This window comes from Rhinoderma darwinii, chromosome 2 (assembly GCF_050947455.1).
Source record: "Rhinoderma darwinii isolate aRhiDar2 chromosome 2, aRhiDar2.hap1, whole genome shotgun sequence".
Taxonomy (NCBI): domain Eukaryota; kingdom Metazoa; phylum Chordata; class Amphibia; order Anura; family Rhinodermatidae; genus Rhinoderma; species Rhinoderma darwinii.
Genome location: NC_134688.1, coordinates 167,759,513 through 167,786,370, shown reverse-complemented (window position 1 = coordinate 167,786,370; position 26,858 = coordinate 167,759,513). Strand labels below are relative to the sequence as shown.

The window sequence follows — 26,858 nt, the reverse complement described above, 5'->3', positions numbered from 1 at the left end:
TTTCTGTCTTTTGCAAGCATGCCATTTAGTTGTGATGCCCAAACTAATTTCAACACAATCCATATTAAAAGGTGAAGCATTCAGTTCTATTATTCATATGTGTAAAAAGTTCACATCCTCTTTACAATTGCTGACAAATTGCTTTACAAATGCTTCCATGGAGTATTAGGATGGATTCACACGCGGCAGATTTTGTTGCAGAAATTTCTACGACTAAAGATCACTTCAATTCATCTAAAGTGGTTTGTTTCTACATCAAGCACATAGATTTCTGCATGGACTTCAAATGAATAGCACTAAATGTTTGCAAAAATTCTGCCATGTGTGAATCCACCATTACAAAGCACAGAGGACGGTTTCCATTTCGGATAAATGAGCATCTAAACTTAAGATCTCTGCCGAAATAACAGCTATACCAGACAGGTCAGAGACCTGCATAGCTGACATAATTACAGGCTGTTAGAAAATATATAAATGGTTAAACCTAATCCCAAGTCATAAAAGTTAAAATATACGCAATTGTGGAATTTTATGGTATGACTCTTACACTTCATACAGTATAATTGGAGATACTGGAGCTGGACATGCACCAACACAACTGAAGTATTTATGGCTTTTTATTGCGTTTGGTCCTCTTTAAGTAGGAGGCTTAGCAGGAGAAGTATATAGACAGATTCAGAGAACAGGCTTCAATGGATCGTCCTTAGTACTAATTTACAAATTCCCACATCAGTCATTTTCTCTGACTATCAGAATGGAAGGCTCCATTATTTTAACACATCGGATTCTGAACAGTGGGCAAACATGTCCTGAAAATACAACCATTTGTAAGGGACCCTCCTGTGTATTGCCCCCTGACAATTTCAATGCTACTCTAAACATAGTTTTAAGTACTGTCATCACCATCATGTTAGCTCTAGTCATGTTTTCAATGGGCTGCACTGTGGAGGTAAAGAAATTTTGGGGTCACATAAGACGCCCCTGGGGCATAGCAGTAGGATTCCTGTGTCAGTTTGGGATAATGCCCCTCACTGCCTTTGTATTGTCTCTGGCATTTAACGTTCATCCCGTCCAAGCTGTTGTTATTTTAATCATGGGCTGTTGTCCTGGTGGCACTGGCTCTAACATCCTGGCATACTGGGTAGATGGAGACATGGACTTAAGGTAAGATATATATGTATATATATATTTGGATCCCAAACTTGTTCTGTATTTCATTCTAAGTGCTTATATGGCAGTTAATACCGTGCTCTTGTTCAAATATTTTCACACACACTTTTTGTTTTCACCATTTTTAAATGCTTGTAAAAAAAATGCCATCAATTTTAATTGTTTTTCATGTCATTCTTTTTTGGTTGCATATTTATTTTGTTTCATTTGTGGCGTTTTTGAAGTCCTATAGAGAACCCTATGGGGAAAAAAGCAAAAAATGACACCACACCCAAAGAATGATGCGTTTTAATAAAAATAAAAAAAACACTACAGACCCCATAAAACTAACCCAAAACCCCACAAACAAAACTAAATTGCATGTACTGCGTTTTATAGTGCACTATAGACATTTATGTAATATCTGACTGCAAGAAAAAAGCGCTAAAAAACGGTATGTGTGAATCCAGCTTAAATAGGTTTTATGGTATGTTTTCAATAGACCATCAGTTCTCAGTCAAGACACGTGGGAGATACAGTTTTTGGTTGTACCCATTAGCGTATATTGACACACCGCAGATTTGTTGCAGAAATTTTGCGACTGTTCCATTCATCTAAATGAGTATTTGGATAAATGGACAACCCCATTCATTTGTATGGAACTGATTTATAGTAGCAGAAATTTCTGAAACTATCTATCTAATAATGAATATATAATTTCAACCTTGCATTTGTATTGTATATACAGTATCACTGCTTGATTGGCCAGCAAACTCGCCTGACCTAAACCCCATAGAGAATCTATGGGGTGTTGTCTAAAGGAAGATGAGACGCCAGACCCAACAATGCAGACGAGCTGAAGGCTGCTATCAAAGCAACCTAGGCTTCCATAAAAGCTCAGTAGTGCCACAGGCTGATCGCCTCCATGCCACGCCGCATTGATGCAGTAATTCATGCAAAAGGAGCCCCGACCAAGTATTGAGTGCATATACTGGACATACTTTCAGTAAACCAACATTTTGGTACTAAAAATTGGGCTTATATAATATTCTAATTGTCTGAGACACTAAATTTCGGGTTTTCATTAACTGTTAGCTATACTCCTCAACATTAAAAGAAAAAATGCTGGAAATACAGTAGATCACTCTGTGTAATGAATCTATATAATATATGACTTTCACTTTTTGAATATAAGGACACAGTAATATGGATAGATTGGTATCCCATTATCTGGTCGCCAGGTTACAAATCCATGCAGTTTACTGCATTTCAGTTTATTGTGTGTCACTAAACTGGAGGCTTTACAGATGTATTTGGAAACAACAAAATGTAGGTCATAACACTTTAGTACAGTTATGTTAATATGGGCCATGTATATATTGCTTCAATAAAACAGATCAAAGGAAAATGTTCTAAAAGGGAATGAAGAGAATTTTATTTTTTCATTCGACATCATGAAAATTGTATTCCAATGACAAACTTTGCCTCCATAACAACTTCATGTTAAAATTTACAAATAAATATCAGAGTGCCTTGCTGAAAACTTTCTTGTTTCCTCTTTAAGTAATACAGAAGATCTCTGTATGTTCAGAGATTGTACAGGGAAAAATTGGATGCCTTGTGGATCATACAATAGAGCTAGAGACACTCTGTATGGCACCATATTGCAGCACTATTATTTTCCGTAATATGGCGTCCAATTTTTTTCCTGAGGATTTCATATAAAATCGTTGCCATTTAGGCGTACAGAAGCAAAGAAATCTGGAAGATTGTACAGTCAGGTCTCATGCACAGGGTCATGCCTGTAATCACGGTCTGCAATTACAGGCACAGCCGGCAGCATTTTTGGCCTGTGTCCTTTTGCTGAAGCTTTCTACAGCCCGGACACCTTCCCAAATATACAGGAAGGTGTCCGTGCTCAATAGAAGTGAATTGGTCCATAATTGCGAACCGTAATTACAGTCTGTAATTATGGACAAATTCTACTGTCGTGTGCATGGGGCCTTATAATATGCTAATATGCATGAGGCCAAAGGCCATTTTCATTTGTCAATATTTTGCATCAGTATATGTAATCCAAATCCAGTAGGGGTATCAAAACATGGAAGAGGTGCAAATGTTTCAATCATACTTTTTCTCTGTATCGGTTTCACTCCTAGTTTTGGCTTACAAATACTGATGTGAAATAGTGACCAAGATACTTCCATGTGAAAGAGGCCTAAGGGCATGGCCAGATGTGGCGGAATTGCTCTGGAAATCCGCAGCGGACATTTTCTCCATCGGTTTCCACACCTTTTTAGTTAGGTTCGTGCACACGTTGCTGAAAACTCCGCTGCTGACCATAGGCTGCGGTGCGGAATTTGGTGTCCGCAGCATACACTGGCTGTTGCGGACGTGTAGCGGACTTGTTGCGGATATATTGCGGAATTTCTCCATTGACTTCAATGGAGATTCAAAATTCCGCAATGAAATCCGCAGATGTTATGTGTGTTGCGTTGCGTATTGGTTTTACAAACAGGATATATCTTCATTCTGGCTGGACCTATGTATTTCTAGGTCTATAACTAGACTGAAATGAAATGTTTTAAAAGACACCAGGATGTACTCTTCACCTGAATACGCAACGGCTAATTTGCATCAATTTACTGCACATTTTAGGCAAAGCCGCAACAGAATCTGCAACGCAGATTATGTGCGGCATTGATGCGGACAGTGTCTGCAGAAACCCGCCACGTCTAGCCATGCCCTTACAGTCATCTAAGCACCCACAATCCACTGCCTTCTGGTTACATGAAACCAGCAAAACGCAATGTAGCTCAAGATTGTTACAAAAAGAATAATAAAATATTTATAAAGTTATAAAATGTTTTAATTCAGAGATTAAAACTGGAATTATGCGATTGAATTGTTGTTCAAAAGTAAAGTTCTACTTTAACTCAAAGCTTAGTTACACCTGCAAATTGCATATTAAACGGGTTGACCATGTAGGGGGCGGTTTTTCATACTCATGACCTATCCACAGGATAGGTCATCAGTATATGATCCATGGGGCTCCGACATCCGGACCCCGCACCAATCAGCTGTTCTGGCTGCCCCCAGGCATCGGAAATTATGCAGTGGTCGGTGCCGGAAGCAGATGGCTCCGTACACTGAATAGTGGTCATGCTGGGTTACTGCAGCTCTGCTCCTATTCACTTGAATAGGAGCAGAGCTGCAGTACTACAGCAAGGCTGTTATACTGTGGTCGGAGTAAGCTGTTTTCGTTACCAACCACTGCATAGCCCCCACCAATCATATACCGATGACCTATCCTGTGTATAGGTCATCAGTATGAAAAACAGCCGCGTGCCTGGACAACTCTTTTTAAGGCCTTATTCACTGGAGCATGTCCGATTTACGTCCTAACAAAAAGGACCGTTTTTTTATCCATAAGAATGTCTGTGCTACGTCATTCTGGTTTACGTGTGTCACCTGTTTTTTCCTCTTCAAGCATTTCCTGGTTTTACTTTTCTTTTTTTTTTCTGCATTTCTTTAACATCTGATCCATGAAAAATGGACAGCATACGGTTGTGTAAATAGCCCCATTGAATTGCATGGGTTAAAACCAGGGGCGTAACTAGGAAAGACTGGGCCCCATAGCAAACTTTTGACTGGGGCCCCCCCTCCCCTGGGTGTCACACAACCCCCCCTTGTAGATAGTGTCTTTTTTACAGCCCCCCCTATAGATAACGCCATACAGCCCCCTGTAGATAACGCCATACAGCCCCCCCTGTAGATAACGCCATACAGCCCCCCCTGTAGATAACGCCATACAGCCCCCTGTAGATAACGCCATACAGCCCCCCTGTAGATAACGCCATACAGCCCCCCCTGTAGATAACGCCATACAGCCTCCCCTGTAGATAATGCCATACAGCCCCCCCGTAGATAACGCCAAACAGCCCCCCTGTAGATAACGCCATACAGCCCCCCTGTAGATAACGCCATACAGCCCCCCCTGTAGAAAGCGCCATACAGCCCCCTCTGTAGATAGCGCCATACAGCCCCCTTTGTAGATATCTACAGAGGGGGCTGTATGGCGTTATCTACAGGAGGGACTGTGTGGCGTTATCTACAGTGGGGACTGTATGGCATTATCTAGAGGGGGGCTGTATGGCGCTATCTACAGAGGGGGCTGTATGGCGCTATCTAGAGGGGGGGGCTGTATGGTGTTCCCTACAGGGGATGCTGTATGGCGTTCCCTACAGGGGGGTGCTGTATGGTGCTCCCTACAGGGGGGCTGTATGGCGTTATCTACAGGGGGGCTGTATGGCGTTCCCTACGGGGGGGGCTGTATGGCGCTATCTACAGAGGGAGCTGTATGGCGCTATCTACAGAGGGGGCTGTATGGCGCTATCTACAGGGGGGCTGTATGGCGTTATCTACAGGGGAAGGGCTGTATGGCGTTATCTACAGGGGGAGGGCTGTATGGCGTTATCTACAGGGGGAGGGCTGTATGGCGTTATCTACAGGGGGGACTGTATGGCGTTATCTACAGGGGGGTTGTATGGTGTTATCTACAGGGGGGGCTGTATGGCGTTATCTACAGGGGGACTGTATGGTGTTCCCTACAGGGGGGGCTGTATGGCGTTATCTATAGGGGGGGCTGTATGGCGTTATCTACAGGGGGAGGGCTGTATGGCGTTATCTACAGGGGGGCTGTATGGCGTTCCCTACGGGGGGGCTGTATGGCGCTATCTACAGAGGGAGCTGTATGGCGCTATCTACAGAGGGGGCTGTATGGCGCTATCTACAGGGGGGCTGTATGGCGTTATCTACAGGGGGAGGGCTGTATGGCGTTATCTACAGGGGGAGGGCTGTATGGCGTTATCTACAGCGGGGACTGTATGGCGTTATCTACAGGCGGGTTGTATGGTGTTATCTACAGGGGTGGCTGTATGGCGTTATCTACAGCGGGGCTGTATGGCGTTATCTACAGGGCGACTGTATGGTGTTCCCTACAGGGGGGGCTGTATGGCGTTATCTATAGGGGGGACTGTATGGCGTTATCTACAGGGGGGACTGTATGGCGTTATCTACAGAAGGGGCTGTATGGCGCTAACGCCATACAGCCCACACTGTAGAGAACGCCATACAGCCCCCCCTGTAGGGAACGCCATACAGCCCCACCCTGTAGGGAGCGCCATACACCTCCCCCCTGTAGGGAACGCCATACAGCTCCCCCCTGTAGGGAACGCCATACAGCCCCCCCTGTAGGGAACGCCATACTGCCCTCCCCTGTAGGGAACGCCATACAGCTCCCCCCTGTAGGGAACGCCATACAGCGTCCCCAACTCCCAAAAAAAATGCGACCTAAAGTGTGTCCTACAAAAGACATGTATCGCCTATCTACAGGATAGGGGATACATGTGTGATCGCTGGCACTGATAGGGAGAACGGGGGACCTAAAGTCCCCCAAGTTCTCCATAACTAACCTCTGACTTCCGGCGTCTGCGCAGCTCAATAAAAATGAAAGGAGCGCTGGTCACGCATGCGCACAAGTGCGACCGGCGCTCCATTCATTTCTACGGAGCTGCCCACACAGACCCCGGAAGTCCGAGGTTTGTGATGGAGAACTTCAGGGGACTTTCAGTCCCCCGTTCTCCCAATCGCTGCAAGTGATCACACATGTATCCCCTATCCTGTGGATAGGGGATACATGTCTTTTGTTAAATGGCAGAGCAGGGAGATACCTCCCTGCTCTGCCGTAGTGTTCAGTGGCGTCCCGCTGTAGCAGCCATAGCGGCTGCTAGCGGAGCCTCCGGCCATGGTGGGGGCCTGTGCCGGTGGGCGACACGGGCCCCTTCATTCCGCGGGCCCCGTAGCAGCCGCTACGGCTGCTACAGCGGTAGTTACGCCACTAGTTAAAACGGACAGCACACGGACGAGAAATACGCTAGTGTGAATAAGGCCTTAATATTATATATATTTGAATTGTATGTTAAAGAGTGCATTTAACCCAGATTCTTCATGTACCATTATTACAGCAGACTATATTCACTGACACAGGCAATGCATTGTTTGAGCAGACTAGAGTGCAAAATCTGATTTTCTCCATGTGTTTTTGCTCTGTGGCCTGGCTGTTATTATGCATTTGGTTTTAATAGACGTCATGTATGTTTTGTAACAACGATTATTGATTTGTTTTGCAGTATAAGCATGACAACTTGTTCCACGCTCCTTGCATTAGGCATGATGCCGCTCTGCCTTTTCCTCTACACTAAAACATGGGTTGATTCCGCTTCCATTGTTATCCCTTATGACAGTATTGGTAAGTGATTCTATTACACAATGTAATATCAGAGAATACTGTGCATTAAACAGATGTGCTAACAGAGAATATATGCTTCAATTCGGAGTTCGTTAACCATTTCTGCTTTAAAGAAAGAACAAGAAATGTTGACAAAATGGCGAGGAAGCATTTTACCGACTTTTCAGAACAGTACAGTAGCAGAGTTTGATGCAATGACAGCTAAAGGAAAACCAAGAATAAAAAATGATGATATATATATATATATATATATATATATATATATATATATATATATATACATATATATATATATATATACACACTACCGTTCAAAAGTTTGGGGTCACCCAGACAATTTTGTGTTTTCCATGAAAACTCACACTTATATTTATCGAATGAGTTGCAAAATGACTAGAAAATATAGTCAAGACATTGACAAGGTTAGAAACAATGATTTTTATTTGAAATAATAATTTTCTCCTTCAAACTTTGCTTTCGTCAAAGAATGCTCCATTTGCAGCAATTACAGCATTGCAGACCTTTGGCATTCTAGCTGTTAATTTGCTGAGGTAATCGGGAAAAATTTCACCCCATGCTTCCAGAAGCCCCTCCCACAAGTTGGATTGGCTTGATGGGCACTTCTTGCGTACCATACGGTCAAGCTGCTCCCACAACATCTCTATGGGGTTGTGATCTGGTAACTGCGCTGGCCACTCCATTACAGATAGAGTACCAGCTGCCTGCTTCTTCCCTAAATAGTTCTTGCATAATTTGGAGGTGTGCTTTGGGTCATTGTCCTGTTGTAGGATGAAATTGGCTCCAATCAAGTGCTGTCCACAGGGTATGGCATGGCGTTGCAAAATGGAGTGATAGTCTTCCTTATTCAAAATCCCTTTTACCTTGTACAAATCTCCCACTTTACCAGCAACAAAGCAACCCCAGACTATCACATTACCTCCACCATGCTTGACAGATGGCGTCAGGCTCTCTTCCAGCATCTTATCAGTTGTTCTGCGTCTCACAAATGTTCTTCTGTGTGATCCAAGCACCTCAAACTTCGATTCGTCTGTCCATAACACTTTTTTCCAATCTTCCTCTGTCCAATGTCTGTGTGCTTTTGCCCATATTAATATTTTCCTTTTATTAGCCAGTCTCAGATATGGCTTTTTCTTTGCCACTCTGCCCTGAAGGCCAGCATCCCGGAGTCGCCTCTTCACTGTAGACGTTGACACTGGCGTTTTGCGGGTACTATTTAATGAAGCTGCCAGTTGAGGACCTGTGAGGCGTCTATTTCTCAAACTAGAGACTCTAATGTACTTGTCTTGTTGCTCAGTTGTGCAGCGGGGCCACCCACTTCTCTTTCTACTCTGGTTAGAGCCTGTTTGTGCTGTCCTCTTAAGGGAGTAGTACACACCGTTGTAGGAAATCTTCAGTTTTTTGGCAATTTCTCGCGTGGAATAGCCTACATTTCTAAGAACAAGAATAGACTGTCGAGTTTCACATGAAAGCTCTCTTTTTCTAGCCATTTGGAGAGTTTAATCGAACGCACAAATGTAATACTCCAGATTCTCAACTAGCAAAGGAAGGTCAGTTTTATAGCTCCTCTAAACAGCAAAACTGTTTACAGCGGTGCTAACATAATTGCACAAGGATTTTCAAGTGTTTTCTAATCATCCATTAGCCTTCTAACACACCTAGCAAACACAATGTACCATTAGAACACTGGAGTGATGGTTGCTGGAAATGGGCCTCTATACACCTATGTAGATATTGCATTAAAAACCAGACATTTGCGGCTAGAATAGTCATTTACCACATTAACAATGTATAGAGTGTATTTCTGATTAATTTAATGTTATCTTCATTGAAAAAAACAGTGCTTTTCTTTCAAAAATAAGGAAATTTCTAAGTGACCCAAAACTTTTGAACGGTAGTGTATATAGCTAGTTGAGAATCTGGAGCATTACATTTGTGGGTTCGATTAAACTCTCCAAATCTCTAGAAAAAGAGAGCTTTAATGTGAAACTCGACAGTCTATTCTTGTTCTTAGAAATGAAGGCTATTCCATGCGAGAAATTGCCAAGAAACTGAAAATTTCCTACAACGGTGTGTACTACTCCCTTCAGAGGACAGCACAAACAGGCTCTAACCAGAGTAGAAAGAGAAGTGGGAGGCCCCGCTGCACAACTGAGCAACAAGACAAGTACATTAGAGTCTCTAGTTTGAGAAATAGACGCCTCACAGGTCCTCAACTGGCAGCTTCATTAAATAGTACCCGCAAAACGCCAGTGTCAACGTCTACAGTGAAGAGGCGACTCCGGGATGCTGGCCTTCAGGGCAGAGTGGCAAAGAAAAAGCCATATCTGAGACTGGCTAATAAAAGGAAAAGATTAATATGGGCAAAAGCACACAGACATTGGACAGAGGAAGATTGGAAAAAAGTGTTATGGACAGACGAATCGAAGTTTGAGGTGTTTGGATCACACAGAAGAACATTTGAGACGCAGAACTGAAAAGATGCTGGAAGAGAGCCTGACGCCATCTGTCAAGCATGGTGGAGGTAATGTGATGGTCTGGGGTTGCTTTGGTGCTGGTAAAGTGGGAGATTTGTACAAGGTAAAAGGGATTTTGAATAAGGAAGGCTATCACTCCATTTTGCAACGCCATGCCATACCCTGTGGACAGCGCTTGATTGGAGCCAATTTCATCCGACAACAGGACAATGACCCAAAGCACACCTCCAAATTATGCAAGAACTATTTAGGGAAGAAGCAGGCAGCTGGTATTCTATCTGTAATGGAGTGGCCAGCGCAGTCACCAGATCTCAACCCCATAGAGCTGTTGTGGGAGCAGCTTGACCGTATGGTACGCAAGAAGTGCCCATCAAGCCAATCCAACTTGTGGGACGCGCTTCTGGAAGCATGGGGTGAAATTTCTCCCGATTACCTCAGCAAATTAACAGCTAGAATGCCAAAGGTCTGCAATGCTGTAATTGCTGCAAATGGAGCATTCTTTGACGAAAGCAAAGTTTGAAGGAGAAAATTATTATTTCAAATAAAAATCATTATTTCTAACCTTGTCAATGTCTTGACTATATTTTCTAGTCATTTTGCAACTCATTTGATAAATATAAGTGTGAGTTTTCATGGAAAACACAAAATTGTCTGGGTGAATCCAAACATTTAAATGGTAGTGTATACTCTGATGTACTACGCACAGCTTACATATACCCTGATGTACTCCGCCCAGTTTACATATGCCCCCACATTATAAGATAAAATACCACTAAAACACCAAGCAAAATCTGCGCTTCAAAAGCCAAATGGTGGTCCAACTGAGCCTGGCAGTGTGCCCAAACGGCAATTTATGACCACATATTGGGTATTACTGTATTCTGGATAACCCGCTTAACAATTTATGGGTGTGTGTCTACGGTGGTACAAGCTGGGCACAACACATTGGGCACTGAAATGGCATATCTGTGGAAAACTGCAATTTTCAATCTGCAACATCTATCGTTTACTCATTTTTGTAAAACACTTGTGCGGTCAAAATGCTCACTACACCCCTAGATAAATTCTTTGAGGGATCTAGTTTCAGAAATGGGGTAATTTTTCAGGGGTACCACTGTCCTGGTACTATATCTCAATGCAACATGGTGTCAAAAAACGAATCTTGTAAAATCTCCACTCCAAATACTAAATGGCGCTCCTTCCCTTTAGAGCCTTGCTGTGTGTCCAAATAGCAGTTTATGACCACATGTGGGATAGTTTCCTACTCTGAAGATGTTGCTTTACAAATGTTATGGTGCTTTTTCTCCTTTATTTGTTGAGAAAATGAAAAATTTTGAACTAATGCTTCGTCTTATTGGAAAATAATGTAATTTTTCATTTTCACTGCCCATTTCTAATAAAATCAATGAGACACCTGTGGGGTCAAAATGCTCACTACCCCCCTAGATTAATTCTTCAATGGGTTTAGTTTGCCAAATGGAGTGACGTTTGGTTAGTTTCCACCGTACTGGTACCTAAGGGGCTCTGCAAAAGCGACATGGTGCAGAAAAACCAATCCAGCAAAATCTGCTCTCCAAAAGCCACATGGCGCTCCTTCCCTTCTGAGCCCTGACGTGTATTCATTTTACCACATATCAGGTATTTCCGTACTCTGGAGAAGTTGCTCTACAAATGTTATGGTGATTTTTCTTCTTTATTTGATGAGAAAATGAAACATTTTGACCTAAAGCTATGTCTTAGTGAAAAAAATAAAATTTTTCATGTTTACTGCCCAATTCTAATGAAATCTATGATACACCTGGGGGGTCAAAATGCTCACTACACCCCTAGTTGAATTCCTCTAGGGGTGTAGTTTCCCAAAAAGTGACTCCATTTGGGAAACAACACCGCAGAAGAAATGCCTCCTGATCTAACTCCCTTAGACTTTTATCTTTGGGGTCATCTGAAGGCAATTGTCTATGCTGTGAAGATACGAGATGTGCAGCAACTGAAACTACGGATACTGGAAGCCTGTGCTAGCATTTCTTCTGCGGTGTTGCTATCAGTGTGTGAAGAGTGGGAGAAGAGGGTTGCATTGACATTCCAACACAATGGGCAGCACTTTGAACACATTTTATAAGTGGTCAGAAACTTGTAAATAACTCATGAAAGAATAAAGTAACGTTAAAACCAAGCACACCATTGTTTTTCTTGTGAAATTCTCGATAAGTTTGATGTGTCACATGACCCTCTTCCCATTGAAAAAACTAAAGTTGGATACAAAATGGCCGACTTCAAAATGGCCGCCATGGTCAACACCCAGCTTGAAAAGTTTCCCCCCTCCCATATACTAATGTGCCATAAACAGGAAGTTAATATCACCAACCATTCCCATTTTATTTAGGTGTATCCATATAAATGGCCCACCCTGTAGATAATTTGGGAGGGAATTTTGCAGTTGTCCTAGGTGCTGAAGTTTCCCGGCTTCTGTGGACATTGTCACACAAAATTACCCTTGTAGACAGAGTACAGACATAATCCTGTAGAGCGTCTGCGCTGCCGCTCCTGGTCAGACAGTCTGAGTCTGTCTACCTGGATAGGCTCTTCAGGAGAAACAACCGGAGGAAGCAGTAGGGCTCTCTGGAACCTAGTCACCCGTTTATAGGGCCTTTTCTCACGACGATCTTCCTGGGCGTGTACTTGGACCATCATGTCGATCCGTGTTGCCAGCAGAATTAGAGCATCCAAGGTGGAAGGTAGGTCACGAGCTGCCAGCTCATCTTTTATTTGAGGAGCTAGCCCTTGCCAAAAAGTTGCTACCAAGGCCTCGTTATTCTATGACAGTTCCTCTGCCAACGTACGAAACTGAATGGCGTATTCTCCTACTGTCGATTCCCCTTGATGGAGAGTCAGAAGAGAGACAGCTGTAAAAGACGTTCGGCCCAGTTCTTTAAATGCCATATGAAAAGTCTTCAGAAACAATTGAAGGTTCAAAGCTTCCGGCCCCTCACGTTCCCAGATAGGGTTTGCCTATGCCAGGGCTTTGCCAGAGAGAAGGGAGACAATAAAAGTGACCTCGGTCACATCAGATGGGAAAACATGAGCGTGTAATCTAAAGTGGATTTGGCACTGGTTGATGAAGCCTCTACAGGTTTTTGCAACTCCATTGTAATGAGGTGGTAGGGGCAATGAAATTCCAGGACCAAAACGGGCAGGAGGGATAGCAAGTGGTGGAGTAGTGGGAGCAGCCACAGAAGGCACAGAAGGAAGAGCCAAACGAGTAATAATTGAGTTTACAGCCTGTAGGAGCTGATCCTGTCGTGCACGGAGGTCACGCATGTCCACTTACATCAACTGGACTGCTGTCTTGGGTTGACCAGCGGGATACATGGCCTGAGCAAACTGTAACAACTTACATGTATGTGGACCCATTGGGTCACTCCGCTGTAACAGAGCAGCTGCTGATCAACAGAGTCTGTGAGAGTCAGTAAGGCTAAAGTACCTGGGAGGTCAGAAGTGGGTATATGCCATACAGTCATTAGGGAGCAGGCCTGTGCAGGATAATGTAGTGTGGCTAGGACTACGGACTGGAGTAGTGCAGTCATCTCAGACACTGGACTTAGCTAGGACACCGGACTGGAGTAGTGCAGTCATCTCGGAAACTGGACTTGGCTAGGACACTGGACTCAGATGGTGCAGTCGTCTCGGACACTCGGCTTGGCGCGGGCACCTGACACAGATGGTGAAGTCGTCTCGGACACACGGTTTGGCACGGGCATCAGACAAAGAAGGAGAAGTCGTCTCGGATACTCGGTTTGGCACGGGCACCGGACACAGATAGTGAAGTCGTCTCGGACACTCGGTTTTGCACGGGCTCTGGACACAGATGGTGAAGTCATCTCGGACATTCAACTTAGGCACTAGAACTAAACACAGCTACAGGATACGGGAAACAGGATTCAGGATACAGAATACAGCTAAGGAACCATTTGCAAGACAAATGTAGGGAAGACACAACATCTCCGGACACAGATGGTAAAGTCATCTCGGACAGTCAACTTAGGCACTAGAACTAAACACAACTACTGGATATGGGAAACAGGATTCAGGATACGGGATACAGGATACAGGATACAGTCAATGAACCATTTGCAAGACAAATGTAGGAAAGAAACAACATCGCTCAAGCAAGGCGGAAGTGGGCAGAGACCTTTTTAAAGTCCCAGGAGTGTAGGGATTGGACTAAGTTGCAGGTGCATGCGCTGGCCCTGTAAGACCGGGGGCATCCTAGCAGTAAAGAAGGAGAGAGCAGTGTGTGCCAGCGTCTCTGGAGGAGGAGACGCCGGCAAGTCCTGGTAGGCCAGCAGTCGCGGCTGCAGTTAAGAGGGGAATGCCGGTGGTCACAATTACACAGGACTAATCTGTGGTCTATACCATTCTACTGTGACAGGGGCCTCATGCATTGTAAGACATCTATGTAAGCAGAATTTCTAATACATGTATGTCAGAAAACTGTTAACATTTAACTCATGTGTAATATTTGATTCTTGTGTATTTATTCTGAAAGTACTGCATTGACCACATTCTTACTTTCAGGTATTGCTTTAGTGACTCTTGTTGTTCCAGTTGGATTTGGAATCTTTGTTAATTATAAATGGCCACGACAAGCTAAGAAAATCCTTAAGGTGAGTAAAATAATTTTTTAGATATTACAAACACAAAATTTACTGCTCACAAATAAAACTGATTTCACCATCCGAAAATTCCAGACATTGAAGTTTATCACATGTACAACAAAGCTACACAGCAGTTGTGCCCACAGTCATTTGAAAGGAAAATAGATCTACCATTATATTTGTACAGCAGCATATCACAGAAGAAGTCAATTGTGGATTCAGTTCTTGTTGAAAAGTTCAGCCACTCAATCATATACAGGAATAACTCGCTTAGGCCTCATGCACACGACCGTATTTTTTCCCACCCGTAAATACTGGCGTAAATACGGGTCCGGTGTCACACGTATTCCACCTGTTTTGCACCAGTATTTACGAACCCGTGCTCGTAAATATGGGTCCGGTGTCACACGTATTCCACCCGTATTTACGAGCACGTTTTTGGCGGCAAAATAGCACTGCACTAATCGGCAGCCCCTTCTCTCTATCAGTGCAGGATAGAGAGAAGGGACAGCCTTTTCTGTAATAAAAGTTAAAGAAATTCATACTTACCCGGCCGTTGTCTTGGTGACGCGTCCCTCTCTTCACATCCAGCCCGACATCCCTGGATGACGCGGCAGTCCATGTGACTGCTGCAGCCTGTGATTGACCTGTGATTGGCTGCAGCGGTCACATGGCCTGAAACGTCATCCAGGACGTCGGGCCGGATGTCGAGAGAGACGCGTCACCAAGGCAACGGGCGGGAGACCGGACTGGAGGAAGCAGGAAGTTGTCGGTAAGTATGAACGTCTTTTATTTTTATTTTTTACAGGTTTATACTGATCGGTAGTCACTGTCCAGGGTGCTGAAAGAGTTACTGCCGATCAGTTAACTCTTTCAGCTCCCTGGACAGTGACTATTTACTGACTTAGCAACGCTGCCGTAATGACGGGTGCACATATGTAGCCACCCGTCATTACGAGAGCTCCATAGACTTCTATGGACTGTCCGTGCCGTTATTACGGCCTGAAATAGGACATGTTCTATCTTTTTCAACGGCACGGGCACCTTCCCGTGAGAAAACGGGAAGGCACCCGTCGCCAATAGAAGTCTATGAGCCCGTTATTAGGGGTCGTAATTACGACCCGTAATAACGGGAGTTTTTACGGTCGTGTGCATGAGGCCTTAGGATGTGTAATTGCCAAGCAACCATTTTATATTTTCAAATGATCTTTTCTGTTAGGAAAGATTCCTTCTATATCAGTAGTATTAGGCCTCCTTCACACAGGTTTTTTTGTCTGGGGTTTTAAACTGCATAAAAAAAGCGCAAGTAAAAAAAATCAGCCAGTGTTTTTTAACGGTAATGTGTTTTTTATGGCATATTCACATGCATTTTTGGTGGCTTTTCTTATTTACTCTTATTTTGTGCATGGTGGCGTTTTCGAGTCCTATAGGGAAGTCTAAGAGAAAAACGCCGGAATAATTTCTATACAGAGAGCCTGACGCGCTTTAAAAAATAAATGCTCCTAAAACCAAAAACGCCACAAACTCAAACACTATGTTGCCTTTTCAATAATTCACTATAGACTGTAAAGTAACATCTGGCCACAGCGGTTTTTTTTTTAACTAGTAAAAACGCTGCAAAAAATGTCAATGAAAATGCGACAAAAAAATGCAGTAAAACGCTGTGTGTGAATTCAGGCTTAGGGACCAAAGTAGCAGACTTTTTCCTCCACGGACTTTTCCACAATTCTGCAGCGCATCTGCAGTGAAAGTTCTGCAAAAATTTGCAAATGCATGTACGTTTTTAACCTGTTCCCGCACCACGACATAATAGCACGTCATGGTGCGGGGTGGGCAGTGATGTATGGATGTGTATGGATGTATGGTGCGGGTGTCAGCTGTGTATTACAGCTGACACCAGGGACTAACGTCCAGGAACAGCGATTGCGGTTTTCCTGGCCATTTAACCCCTTAAATGCTGCGATCAATCACGATTGCAGCATCTAAGACGTTAGAAAGAGGGGGCACCCCCCTCCGACAGCTCATCACCCCCCCTCACATCGCGATAACGGGGTGCCGATGGTTGTTATGGCAGCCCAGGGGCCTAATAAAGGCCCTCAGGTCTGCCTTTCTTCATCTCCTGTTAAGCTCTACTTCTGGCAGGGCATAACAGGAGCCTGTAAAAATTACAATATACTGCAATACATTAGTATTCCCTAGTTGACTAATAAACTGTGTAAAAAAAATTCATAAAGTTTTTAGTAGTGTAACAAACATAAATAAATATTTTTTCTCTAAAGTAATGTCAAAAATTAAGAAAATAAACAAAATTGGTATCGCTGCATCCATCAAAATCGAATCTATTACACTATAACACTATTTAACCCGCATGGTGAACATCGTAAAAAATTAAAAATTAAAACACAAACAATAGAAACTACAGCTCGGCCCGCAAAAAATAAGCCCTCATAACGCTCAATCGGCTCTGAGAATGCGGCGACAAAGCGCAAATTTTATTTTTAACAATTAGTTTCTTCCTTGTAAAAGTAGTAAAACATAAAAAAAACGTTATAAATTTGGTATCGCATTAATCATATTGACCAGTAGAATAAAGTTAACATGACATTTTTACCATACGGTAAAAGCCGTAAAAACAAAACCCCTCAAAAAGATTGAGGAATCACTGTTATTTTCCTATTCCACCCCACAAATATTTTTTTTCCAGTTTCCCAATACATTATATGGTACAATAAATGGTGCCGTGAAAAACTACAACTTGTCCCACAAAAAACAAGACCTCAAATGGCTTTATCGCAGAAAAACAAAAAAAGTTATGGATTTTGGAAGGTGGGGAAGAAAAAATGAAAACCAAAATCGAAAAAATGGCTGTGATGGGAATGGATAAAAGTAGTAGTGAAAAGTGGGCATGACTTACTGTTTGACTAGAATTAAGGGCATGTTCACATCAGCATCGGGCTTCCATTGATCGGTTCTGTTGGACCTTTCCGTTGGAGGAACCGATAAACAGAAAGCCAAACAGAAACCATAGCTTCTGTTTGCATTACCATTGTTTTCAATGGTAATGCTTCCGGTGCAGTTAGTTTCCGTTTGTTTCCGTTCCATAAAGTTTCTGGGGTTTTTTGCGGAAACAATAGCGCAGTCGACTATGCTATTGTTTCCACAGAAAAAATGGAAACCTTACGGAACGGAAACAAACGGAGACCAACAGGTACGTAAGCATTACCATTGAAATCAATGATAATGCAAACGGAAGCTATGGTTTCCATTTGGCTTTCCGTTTATCGGCTCCACCGACGGAAAGGTCCAACAGAACCGATGAACGGAAGCCCGATGCTGATGTGAACAAGCCCTTTTAATGGTAGAGAAATATGTTTGTTTGTTTGTTTTTTTATAGGCAATCATAAATTTGTTGTTGCAAATGTTAATAAATTAGCCAAGCTTTAAAGGAATTGTCCAGGATTATAAAAACATGGCTGCTTTCCTCCAGAAATAGTGCTACACCTGTCCATAGGATGTGTCTGGTGTAGCAGCTCAGTGACACTGAAGTAAATGGGCTGAGCTGCAATACCACGCACATCCTGTGGACAAGTGTGGCATTGTTTTTGGAAGAAAGCATCTATGTTTTTCCAATCCTGGACAACCCCTTAAACTTTGGCATTGGCTAAACTTACACCCCTTTGATACATGTGGGCTTATGTGTGTAGGGATATTTACATTTTCTTATAAATTAACAGCGAATATCTGGCTATGAAGAATGCACCCAAATGCTGTGTGTGTAAACTGCATCAAAATGGAATGTGCAAAACCAACCTTAGGCTGGGTTTTCACGTTGCAGTCAAAATGCATTTTTGTGCGGCAATTGGTGGCAAAATCGTGGCATATTGCCTCGATTTTCCCAAACATGACTGCAACATGTGAGCCCAGACTTAGTGAATCTACATAGTCAGCTATAACATTAAAAGCACTGAAAAGTGAAGTGAACAACATTGATTATTTTGTTACAATGGTACCTGTCAAGGGGTAAAATATATTAGTCAGCAATTGAGCAGTCAGTTCTTAAAACTGATGTGTTAGAAGCAGGAAAAATGGCCAAGTGTTAGGATCTGAATGACTTTGACAAGGGCCAAATTATGATGGCTGGACGACTGTGTTAGAACATCTCCAAAACGGCAGGTCTTGTGGGGTGTTTCTGGTATGCAGTGGTTGGCACCTACCGTAGGTGGTCCAAGGAAGGACAATTGGTGAACTGGCGACAAGGCAATACCGCCCAATTACATTGGACTATAATTGAGTACTGTAACATTTGACCTCCTATTGGATTCCAGAAGTGTGAACCAGCATCGTTACATGTACAAGGATGCATTATGGGAAGAAGGCAAGCTGGCGGAGACAGTGTGATGCCCTGGGCAATGTTCTGCTGGAAAATCCTAAAATTCATGTAAATATTACTTCGACAATGGTATTCCCTAGTGGCAGTGGCCTCTTTCAGCAGGATGATATGCCCTGCCACATTGCAAAAATTGATCTGGAATGGTTTTATAACTATGACAAAAGTTCAAGGTGTTGACTTGGCCTACAAATTTCCCAGATCTTAATCCGATCCAGAATCTGTGGGTTGTGCTTGGGAAAAAAAAGTCAGATCCATAGAGGCCCCTCCTTGAAAATCACAGGACTCAAAGGATCTGCTGGTAACGTCTTGGAGCCAGATACCACAGGACAGGTTTAGAGGTCTTGTGGGGTCCATACCTCGACGGGTCTGAGATGTTTTGGCGGCACGAGTGGTACTTACACAATATTAGGCAGGTGGTTTTAATGTTATGGCTGAGTGGTTTTTACTTATCTATTGGGCAATAGAATAAACAGCAATTATAATTTTTAACATATTTATTTATTATTGTTGCTCACTTTATTAATGGAAAGGTTTGGATAATAACTTCACAGGGCAGCTGGCACTTCCACATGCTCTTTATGTAGTTCTCATATATATACGTTTAGGTTCAGCTATATCAGCCTATGCAACTTGGATAAGAGGCCTAGTAAAAGAGGAGCCTTGCTACAGAAGAATAATTAAGGGTGTGTAATACGGCTATGTTCTAAATTGTCAAGACAGTTTTATTATTCGGTAAAAAAATCTTATTCAAACAAAGTGGTCCGATTATTACTAGCGTAATGCAAGTTTTTGAAGTGCACTCCCCATTGTCTATGACTTTATAATGGCATCTGAAGACCAAAAGATAGAACCCAAATGTCATTATGGACCACTGTTATATCTAGTTGGTCTTCTTAGGTTCCTGGAGACAGGTATCAATGTATCCCTCCTTAATAAACACTTGGGGGGAGTCTTAATATAAAGATCACTGGATTAAAAGGCGCCTAATTTATTAAGAGGTGCATGCCGTCTCTGGACGTCCGAGTGCCAGAAAGTCCAATCTACTCCAGCTACCCTTATCTCTGCCCCAGAGGGTGTGGATTTATATGGCAGATCCCCCTGATCTCATTGGTCTCTTTTGTATAGTCGTGTCACACAAAAAATACAAATGTGTTAGTTTAGTAATATAAACATGCTATGTGCTTCAAAGTTACTACAATACGATGTAACATAAATTAATAATGCTATTTTCCTTGCAGGTAGGATCCATTACAGGAGGTATCCTTATTGTACTTATTGCTGTAATAGGTGGAGTTCTATACAAAGGATCATGGGATATTGCCCCTAAACTGTGGATTTTAGGAACAATATTTCCAGCTGCTGGTTATATTTTTGGCTTCTTGTTGGCTTATATATCTAATCAGACATGGAGCAGGTATGCCAACTATATACATATTTATAATATAATATTGTGAAATATTTTATCATCTCAAAACTAGTGTGTAAATAACTGCCTATGAGTCGTGGCTGCTTTTTATTCCTGTCCACATTTTTAAAATGAGGCTCTCCCTTTCAAAATTAGATATTAACCTCTTGTGAGCAGGGTCCTCACTCCTCTGTTTGAATTGTTAATTTGTTTTGTCACGTAATGTCTGATTTTGTCTGTACATGATCCCTCTGAATTGTATATTGCTATGGAATATGTTGGCGCTATACAAAAATTATTATTATTATTATTACTTTGAAGTCAATTGCTTATTAGCGGTTCACTAAAATAATATAATTCTCAGAAATGTTCCATTTGTCAGAATGAGCAACTTTATTTAAAATTCCTCCCTGCATAATACAGTTGCCCAGGAATGGACAAAAATATTGTTTTCAGGGCATTTTGTGTTTTGTTTGTAACCTTAGTATTATCTGACAGTCGCGGTTTTGTAATGTTTTTGCCAGAGTCTTCCCTCTTAACTTCATAAGACCTCTAGTCCCATGGAGGGCCAGTATGATACTTGTCCTAATCAGAGCTAATGTTGGCCTAGTATGCCCTAAAAGTTATACTATAGATTAATATAAATGATGCATATTCATATTAGACTAGGTTACAATGCTTAACACAAAATTCTTAATTTTTGTTTTCCGTATTTAGATGCCGCACAGTCTCTTTGGAAACTGGAATGCAAAATACTCAACTATGTACTACAATTATCCAGCTTTCCTTTACTCCAGAGCAGCTTAGCATGATGTTCACCTTCCCACTTATCTACAGCATTTTCCAGATTCTGTTTGCAGTTTTACTACTACTCGGTGAGTTACTTTACATAACCTGTTTAGTTGGAAGCTTGAGCAGTCTTACTTGCCCTTATAATGATTTACCCAATTCTTCCTTATAATGCTGAAATGTATAACCGTATTAAAAGACACCACAGCACTACATTAACATATATTGGGAGAGTCAGTCAATGTTGTTATACTTAAAAATAATATCTGCCATAGTATGCATAGTGGGGTCAGCTATATTGCATTTATAATAATGATAGTCATGGTACTCACATAATAACATCAATAGCACAAATTTGTCAGCCAGTGCACTTTAAAAAAAAAATTAGACAGTGTAGTTACAGCTGTAGTGACCCATTAAAAGTCAGCCATAGTATTACTACAAAGAACAGAACACTTACTTGCATTATGTAATGGCCGCTGCCCACTTCCGCCGCCTTGTACTCATCAGTCAGCAGCATCTTTTGCCTCCTGCCCGGCGTCGCATCTCTCCTCCACTTTGTTGGCATCCTTACCTGCTGCCGCTCTCCTCCTGGCTATCCTCCTGCTGCCTCTAGTGCGCCCAGCTTTCCAGAGTATATAAGGGTACCTCCCACTTTACACTATGCCTGAGCAATTAGGTTTCTTTGTCAAGGTAGCCAGTTCTGCTTTCCTGCGATTGGTATTTGATTTACTGCTACTGACCCTGCTTGTACTTGACCAACCCAGTCTGCCACCAGCACTGACTTTTTGCCTGTTTACTGTGATGATTGTCTGCCGCCTGCCCTGACCTCTGGCTTTGCTAACTATGAGTGAGCGTCTGCCGCCTGCCCTAAACTATGCTATACCAGACCCTGCATATTGACTGCTGTTATTGTACCTTACGGAAACTACTCTTGAGGTAGCGACCTGGGGATACTAACGGCCAAGTACACATCTATGTACACAGGGTGAACTCCTAGCTATCTCTTAGACTCCGCTCCCCAGTTTAGCTTCATGTCAAATCAGTTGGCAACACCATGGATCAACACCATCCTTTGTAGGCCCTGTGACAGTCACTACTTCTATGGTCCCTGTGACACTTTATTCTTTTGAGGTGCTCCATCTGACTGACAGGAAGTTACATGTGAACAACCTATCGGCAAACACTCATACATGACTTCCTCTTCTTTGATGACAACCCCCTACTCCTATAATCTAGCTCAACTTCCATGCTCTACTGCACTATATGTTTCACTACACCTAGCCTGATACAATTAGAAATAATGCAACGTTTTTCTCTCTGAACACATTTAAAGCACTGTGTAGTCAAATATAGTTTAGTATCATAGAAACGTGTGTGTCTCATCATATTGTGCTTAGGTTAATTTTATTGAACACTCAAATATATCATTATTTAGCTGAAAGCCAGGGGCATATTGCTATGAAATGTCTGCTTTTTCAACAGGTCATTTTCTTGTTTTTATCTATAAAACACATTACATTCTAGATGTCTAAATTATTATCTAACGAATTATAACCTCTCTCTTAGGATACCGACTGATCTTGTATTTTAGTAAAAACAAGACAGAGAATAACGATGAAGTAACTAAACCAGAATCACTTAATGGAGAGGCAAATTCAGGGTTCCAGTTGGATGACAAGCCAAGCAATGGCATCTAACAATTCAAGATAATACCGAAATCTAGGAATTTAAATAAACACATGTCCAGGACTCCATGTCATACAAGACTGGCTTAGAAATAATATGAATTGTCAATACAGTTCTACACTTAAAAGGACTAATATGTATATATTGTTAATTTATTGAAACAATTTACCACACTGTACGAGTTCCATTTGTAAAATTATTTTTATGTTTTCTGAAATATATTGTTAACACAAATTGTGAAATAAATGTGCTACAATATCGTGTAATTAAAGGCTTTTTGTACGACGCTCTATGTTTTTTCATAGATGTTAAATATGCAGTTTTGTACAATGATTAAATCCATCTGAACATATCCTGATCAAGACATTGACTTTATAGACATTGATCGCCCACATGAAATGTGACTGTTCTTTTCAAGGTTGTTAAGATAGTTTAATGCCTCATAGCAAGAAACCAGTGGTGCGAACTAAACCCTGTAACCTACAGTAAAGTAGAAGTCAATATAATTTACTGCTGTAACAGTAATTGCAGCTATAGTTATATTCCAACCACCATGCTTAGAAACTGCAACAAATGTATCATGTATTTATGTATGGGACGAAGCTACATATACTGGCGCTGCTGAGTTCAATATGACGCATCTTACCAATCCTGATTTCTCAGAGTCATTGTTTGCTTAAAAATTCTAAGACAGTCTAAATTACAATGTTCTATGTCAGTTCATTTATAACCAGAGTAGATCCCGTTTAACTGAGTATATACAGTATATACACTACCGTTCAAAAGTTTGGGGTCACCCAGACAATTTTGTGTTTTCCATGAAAACTCACACTTATATTTATCAAAAGAGTTGCAAAATGACTAGAAAATATAGTCAAGACATTGACAATGTTAGAAATAATGATTTTTATTTGAAATAATAATTTTCTCCTTCAAACTTTGCTTTCGTCAATGAATGTTCCATTTGCAGCAATTACAGCATTGCAGACCTTTGGTATTCTAGCTGTTAATTTGCTGAGGTAATCGGGAGAAATTTCACCCCATGCTTCCAGAAGGCCCTCTCACAAGTTGGATTGGCTTGATGGGCACTTCTTGCGTACCATACGGTCAAGCTGCTCCCACAACAGCTCTATGGGGTTGAGATCTGGTGACTGCGCTGGCCACTCCATTACAGATAGAATACCAGCTGCCTGCTTCTTCCCTAAATAGTTCTTGCATCATTTGGAGGTGTGCTTTGGGTCATTGTCCTGTTGTAGGATGAAATTGTCTCCAATCAAGCGCTGTCCACAGGGTATGGCATGGCGTTGCAAAATGGAGCCTTCCTTATTCAAAATCCCTTTTACCTTGTACAAATCTCCCACTTTACCAGCACCAAAGCAACCCCAGACCATCTCATTACCTCCACCATGCTTGACAGACGGCCTCAGGCACTCTTCCAGCATCTTTTCAGTTGTTCTGCGTCTCACAAATGTTCTTCTGTGTGATCCAAACACCTCAAACTTCGATTCGTCTGTGCATAACACTTTTTTCCAATCTTCCTCTGTCCAATGTCTGTGTACTTTTGCCCATATTAATCTATTCCTTTTATTAGCCAGTCTCAGATATGGCTTTTTCTTTGCCACTCTGCCCTGAAGGCCAGCATCCCGGAGTCGCCTCTTCACTGTAGATGTTGACACTGGCGTTTTGAGGGTACTATTTAATGAAGCTGCCAGTTGAGGACCTGTGAGGCGTCTATTTCTCAAACTAGAGACTCTAATGTACTTGTCTTGTTGCTCAGTTGTGCAGCGGGGCCTCCCACTTCTCTTTCTACTCTGGTTAGAGCCTGTGTGTGCTGTCCTCTGAAGGGAGTAGTACACACCGTTGTAGGAAATCTTCAGTTTCTTAGCAATTTCTCGCATGGAATAGCCTTCATTTCTAAGAACAAGAATAGACTGTCGAGTTTCACATGAAAGCTCTCTTTTTCTAGCTATTTTGAGAGTTTAATCGAACCCACAAATGTAATGCTCCAGATTCTCAACTAGCACAAAGGAAGGTCAGTTTTATAGCTCCTCTAAACAGCAAAACTGTTTACAGCGGTGCTAACATAATTGCACAAGGGTTTTCAAGTGTTTTCTAATCATCCATTAGCCTTCTAACACAGTTAGCAAACACAATGTACCATTAGAACACTGGAGTGATGGTTGCTGGAAATGGGCCTCTATACACCTATGTAGATATTGCATTAAAAACCAGACGTTTGCAGCTAGAATAGTCATTTAGCACATTAACAATGTATAGAGTGTATTTCTGATTAATTTAATATTATCTTCATTGAAAAAAACTGTGCTTTTCTTTCAGAAATAAGGAAATTTCTAAGTGACCCTAAACTTTTGAACAGTAGTGTATGTATATATTTATATATATATATATATATATATATATAAACACACTAGTGTGTATATATATATATATATATATATATAGACACCTGCACCTGCATACACATTTTGTATCATTTAGTTGGAATGTGCTGTTCAAATTTTTGTTGTGTTTATATGATTCATATATGTGGGGTTAGTGACTGCCTCCATTTTTGTTCTTTCACTCCTCCCATTCTGCCCTGGGTGATTTTAATTAGTTCAATGCTGGATCCTACCATCCCCAGGTATATATGTAGGCTTAGTCCCAGTTCTGGGTGTATGTGCAGCGTAGTTTCCCACCTTACAGAGGTTGCCTTGTCGTGGCAGATGGGCAAACACTAAGAACCTCCCAATTATAAGTAGATTTAGCTTTAGTGCATATTTATTTATATTTAGTGGTTTAGGTGGCATTAGTGTCGCAGTGTGCTGTCGCCATTCTTTTTCTGCTATATATATAGACAGAGAGAGAGATAGATCTATATATAGATATATATATAGATATATATAGATATATATCGATAGATAGATAGATAGATAGATAGATAGATAGATAGATAGATAGATAGATAGATAGATAGATAGATAGATAGATAGATAGATAGATAGATAGATAGATAGATAGATAGATAGATAGATAGATATAGAACAAAGTAACGGCACCAGGACTTCAGAATAGTTGAAACAGGGTGGATTTATTTACCTCAAGTGAGCGACGTTTCGGCAGATGCAACTGCCTTTCTCAAGCTACATATATACTGTATATATACTAGTCCTTCTCAATGAATTAGAATATCATGAAAAAGTTTATTTATTTCAGAAATTCAATTCTGTTATATCAAGTCCAGAGTAAACACAGCCGTCTACCAGGAAATTTTAGGGCACTTCATACTTCCCTCTGCTGACAAGCTTTATGGAGATGCTGATTTCATTTTCCAGCAGGACTTGGCACCTGCCACACTGCCAAAAGTACCAATACCTGGTTTAATAACCACAGTATCACTGTGCTTGATTGGCCAGCAAACTCGCTTGACCTAAACCCCATGGAGAATCTATGGGGTATTGTCAAGAGGAAGATGAGATGCCAGACCCAACAATGCAGACGAGCTAAAGGCTGCTATCAAAGCAACCTGGGCTTCCATACCACCTCAACAGTGCCACAGGCTGATCGCCTCCATGCCACACCGCATTGATGCAATAATTCATGCAAAAGGAGCCCCGACCGAGTATTGAGGGCATATACTGTACATACTTTTCAGTAAGCCAACATTTCGGTATTAAAAATAATTTTTGAAATTGGGCTAATATAATATTCTAATTTTCTGAGACACAAAATTTTGGGTTTTCATTAACTGTTGGCCATGATCTTCAACATTAAAAAAAAAAAAATGCTGGAAATAGATCACTCTGTGTGTAATGAATCTATATAATACATGAGTTTCACTTTTCGATTTGAATTACTGAAATAACTTTTTGATGATATTCTAATTCATTGAGAAGGACTAGTGTAGACTGAGGTTCTCTTCCAGCTCCCAGGACCTGTCCTCAGGACCAAACGCTCTCCAGTCCACCAAATAGAA

General features: G+C 41.7%; 1 protein-coding gene across 1 annotated transcript; it reads left to right on the top strand.

The window, feature by feature from the left end:
• Positions 1–754: 754 nt before the first annotated feature.
• Positions 755–23,008, top strand: LOC142740860 (ileal sodium/bile acid cotransporter-like). Its single transcript, XM_075850282.1, has 6 exons — positions 755–1,164; positions 7,341–7,459; positions 14,530–14,618; positions 20,238–20,413; positions 21,122–21,279; positions 22,763–23,008. Exons 1-6 carry the CDS (start codon positions 755–757, stop codon positions 22,891–22,893), a joined length of 1,083 nt encoding a protein of 360 aa, XP_075706397.1. The 3' UTR covers positions 22,894–23,008.
• The last annotated feature ends 3,850 nt before the right edge of the window (positions 23,009–26,858 follow it).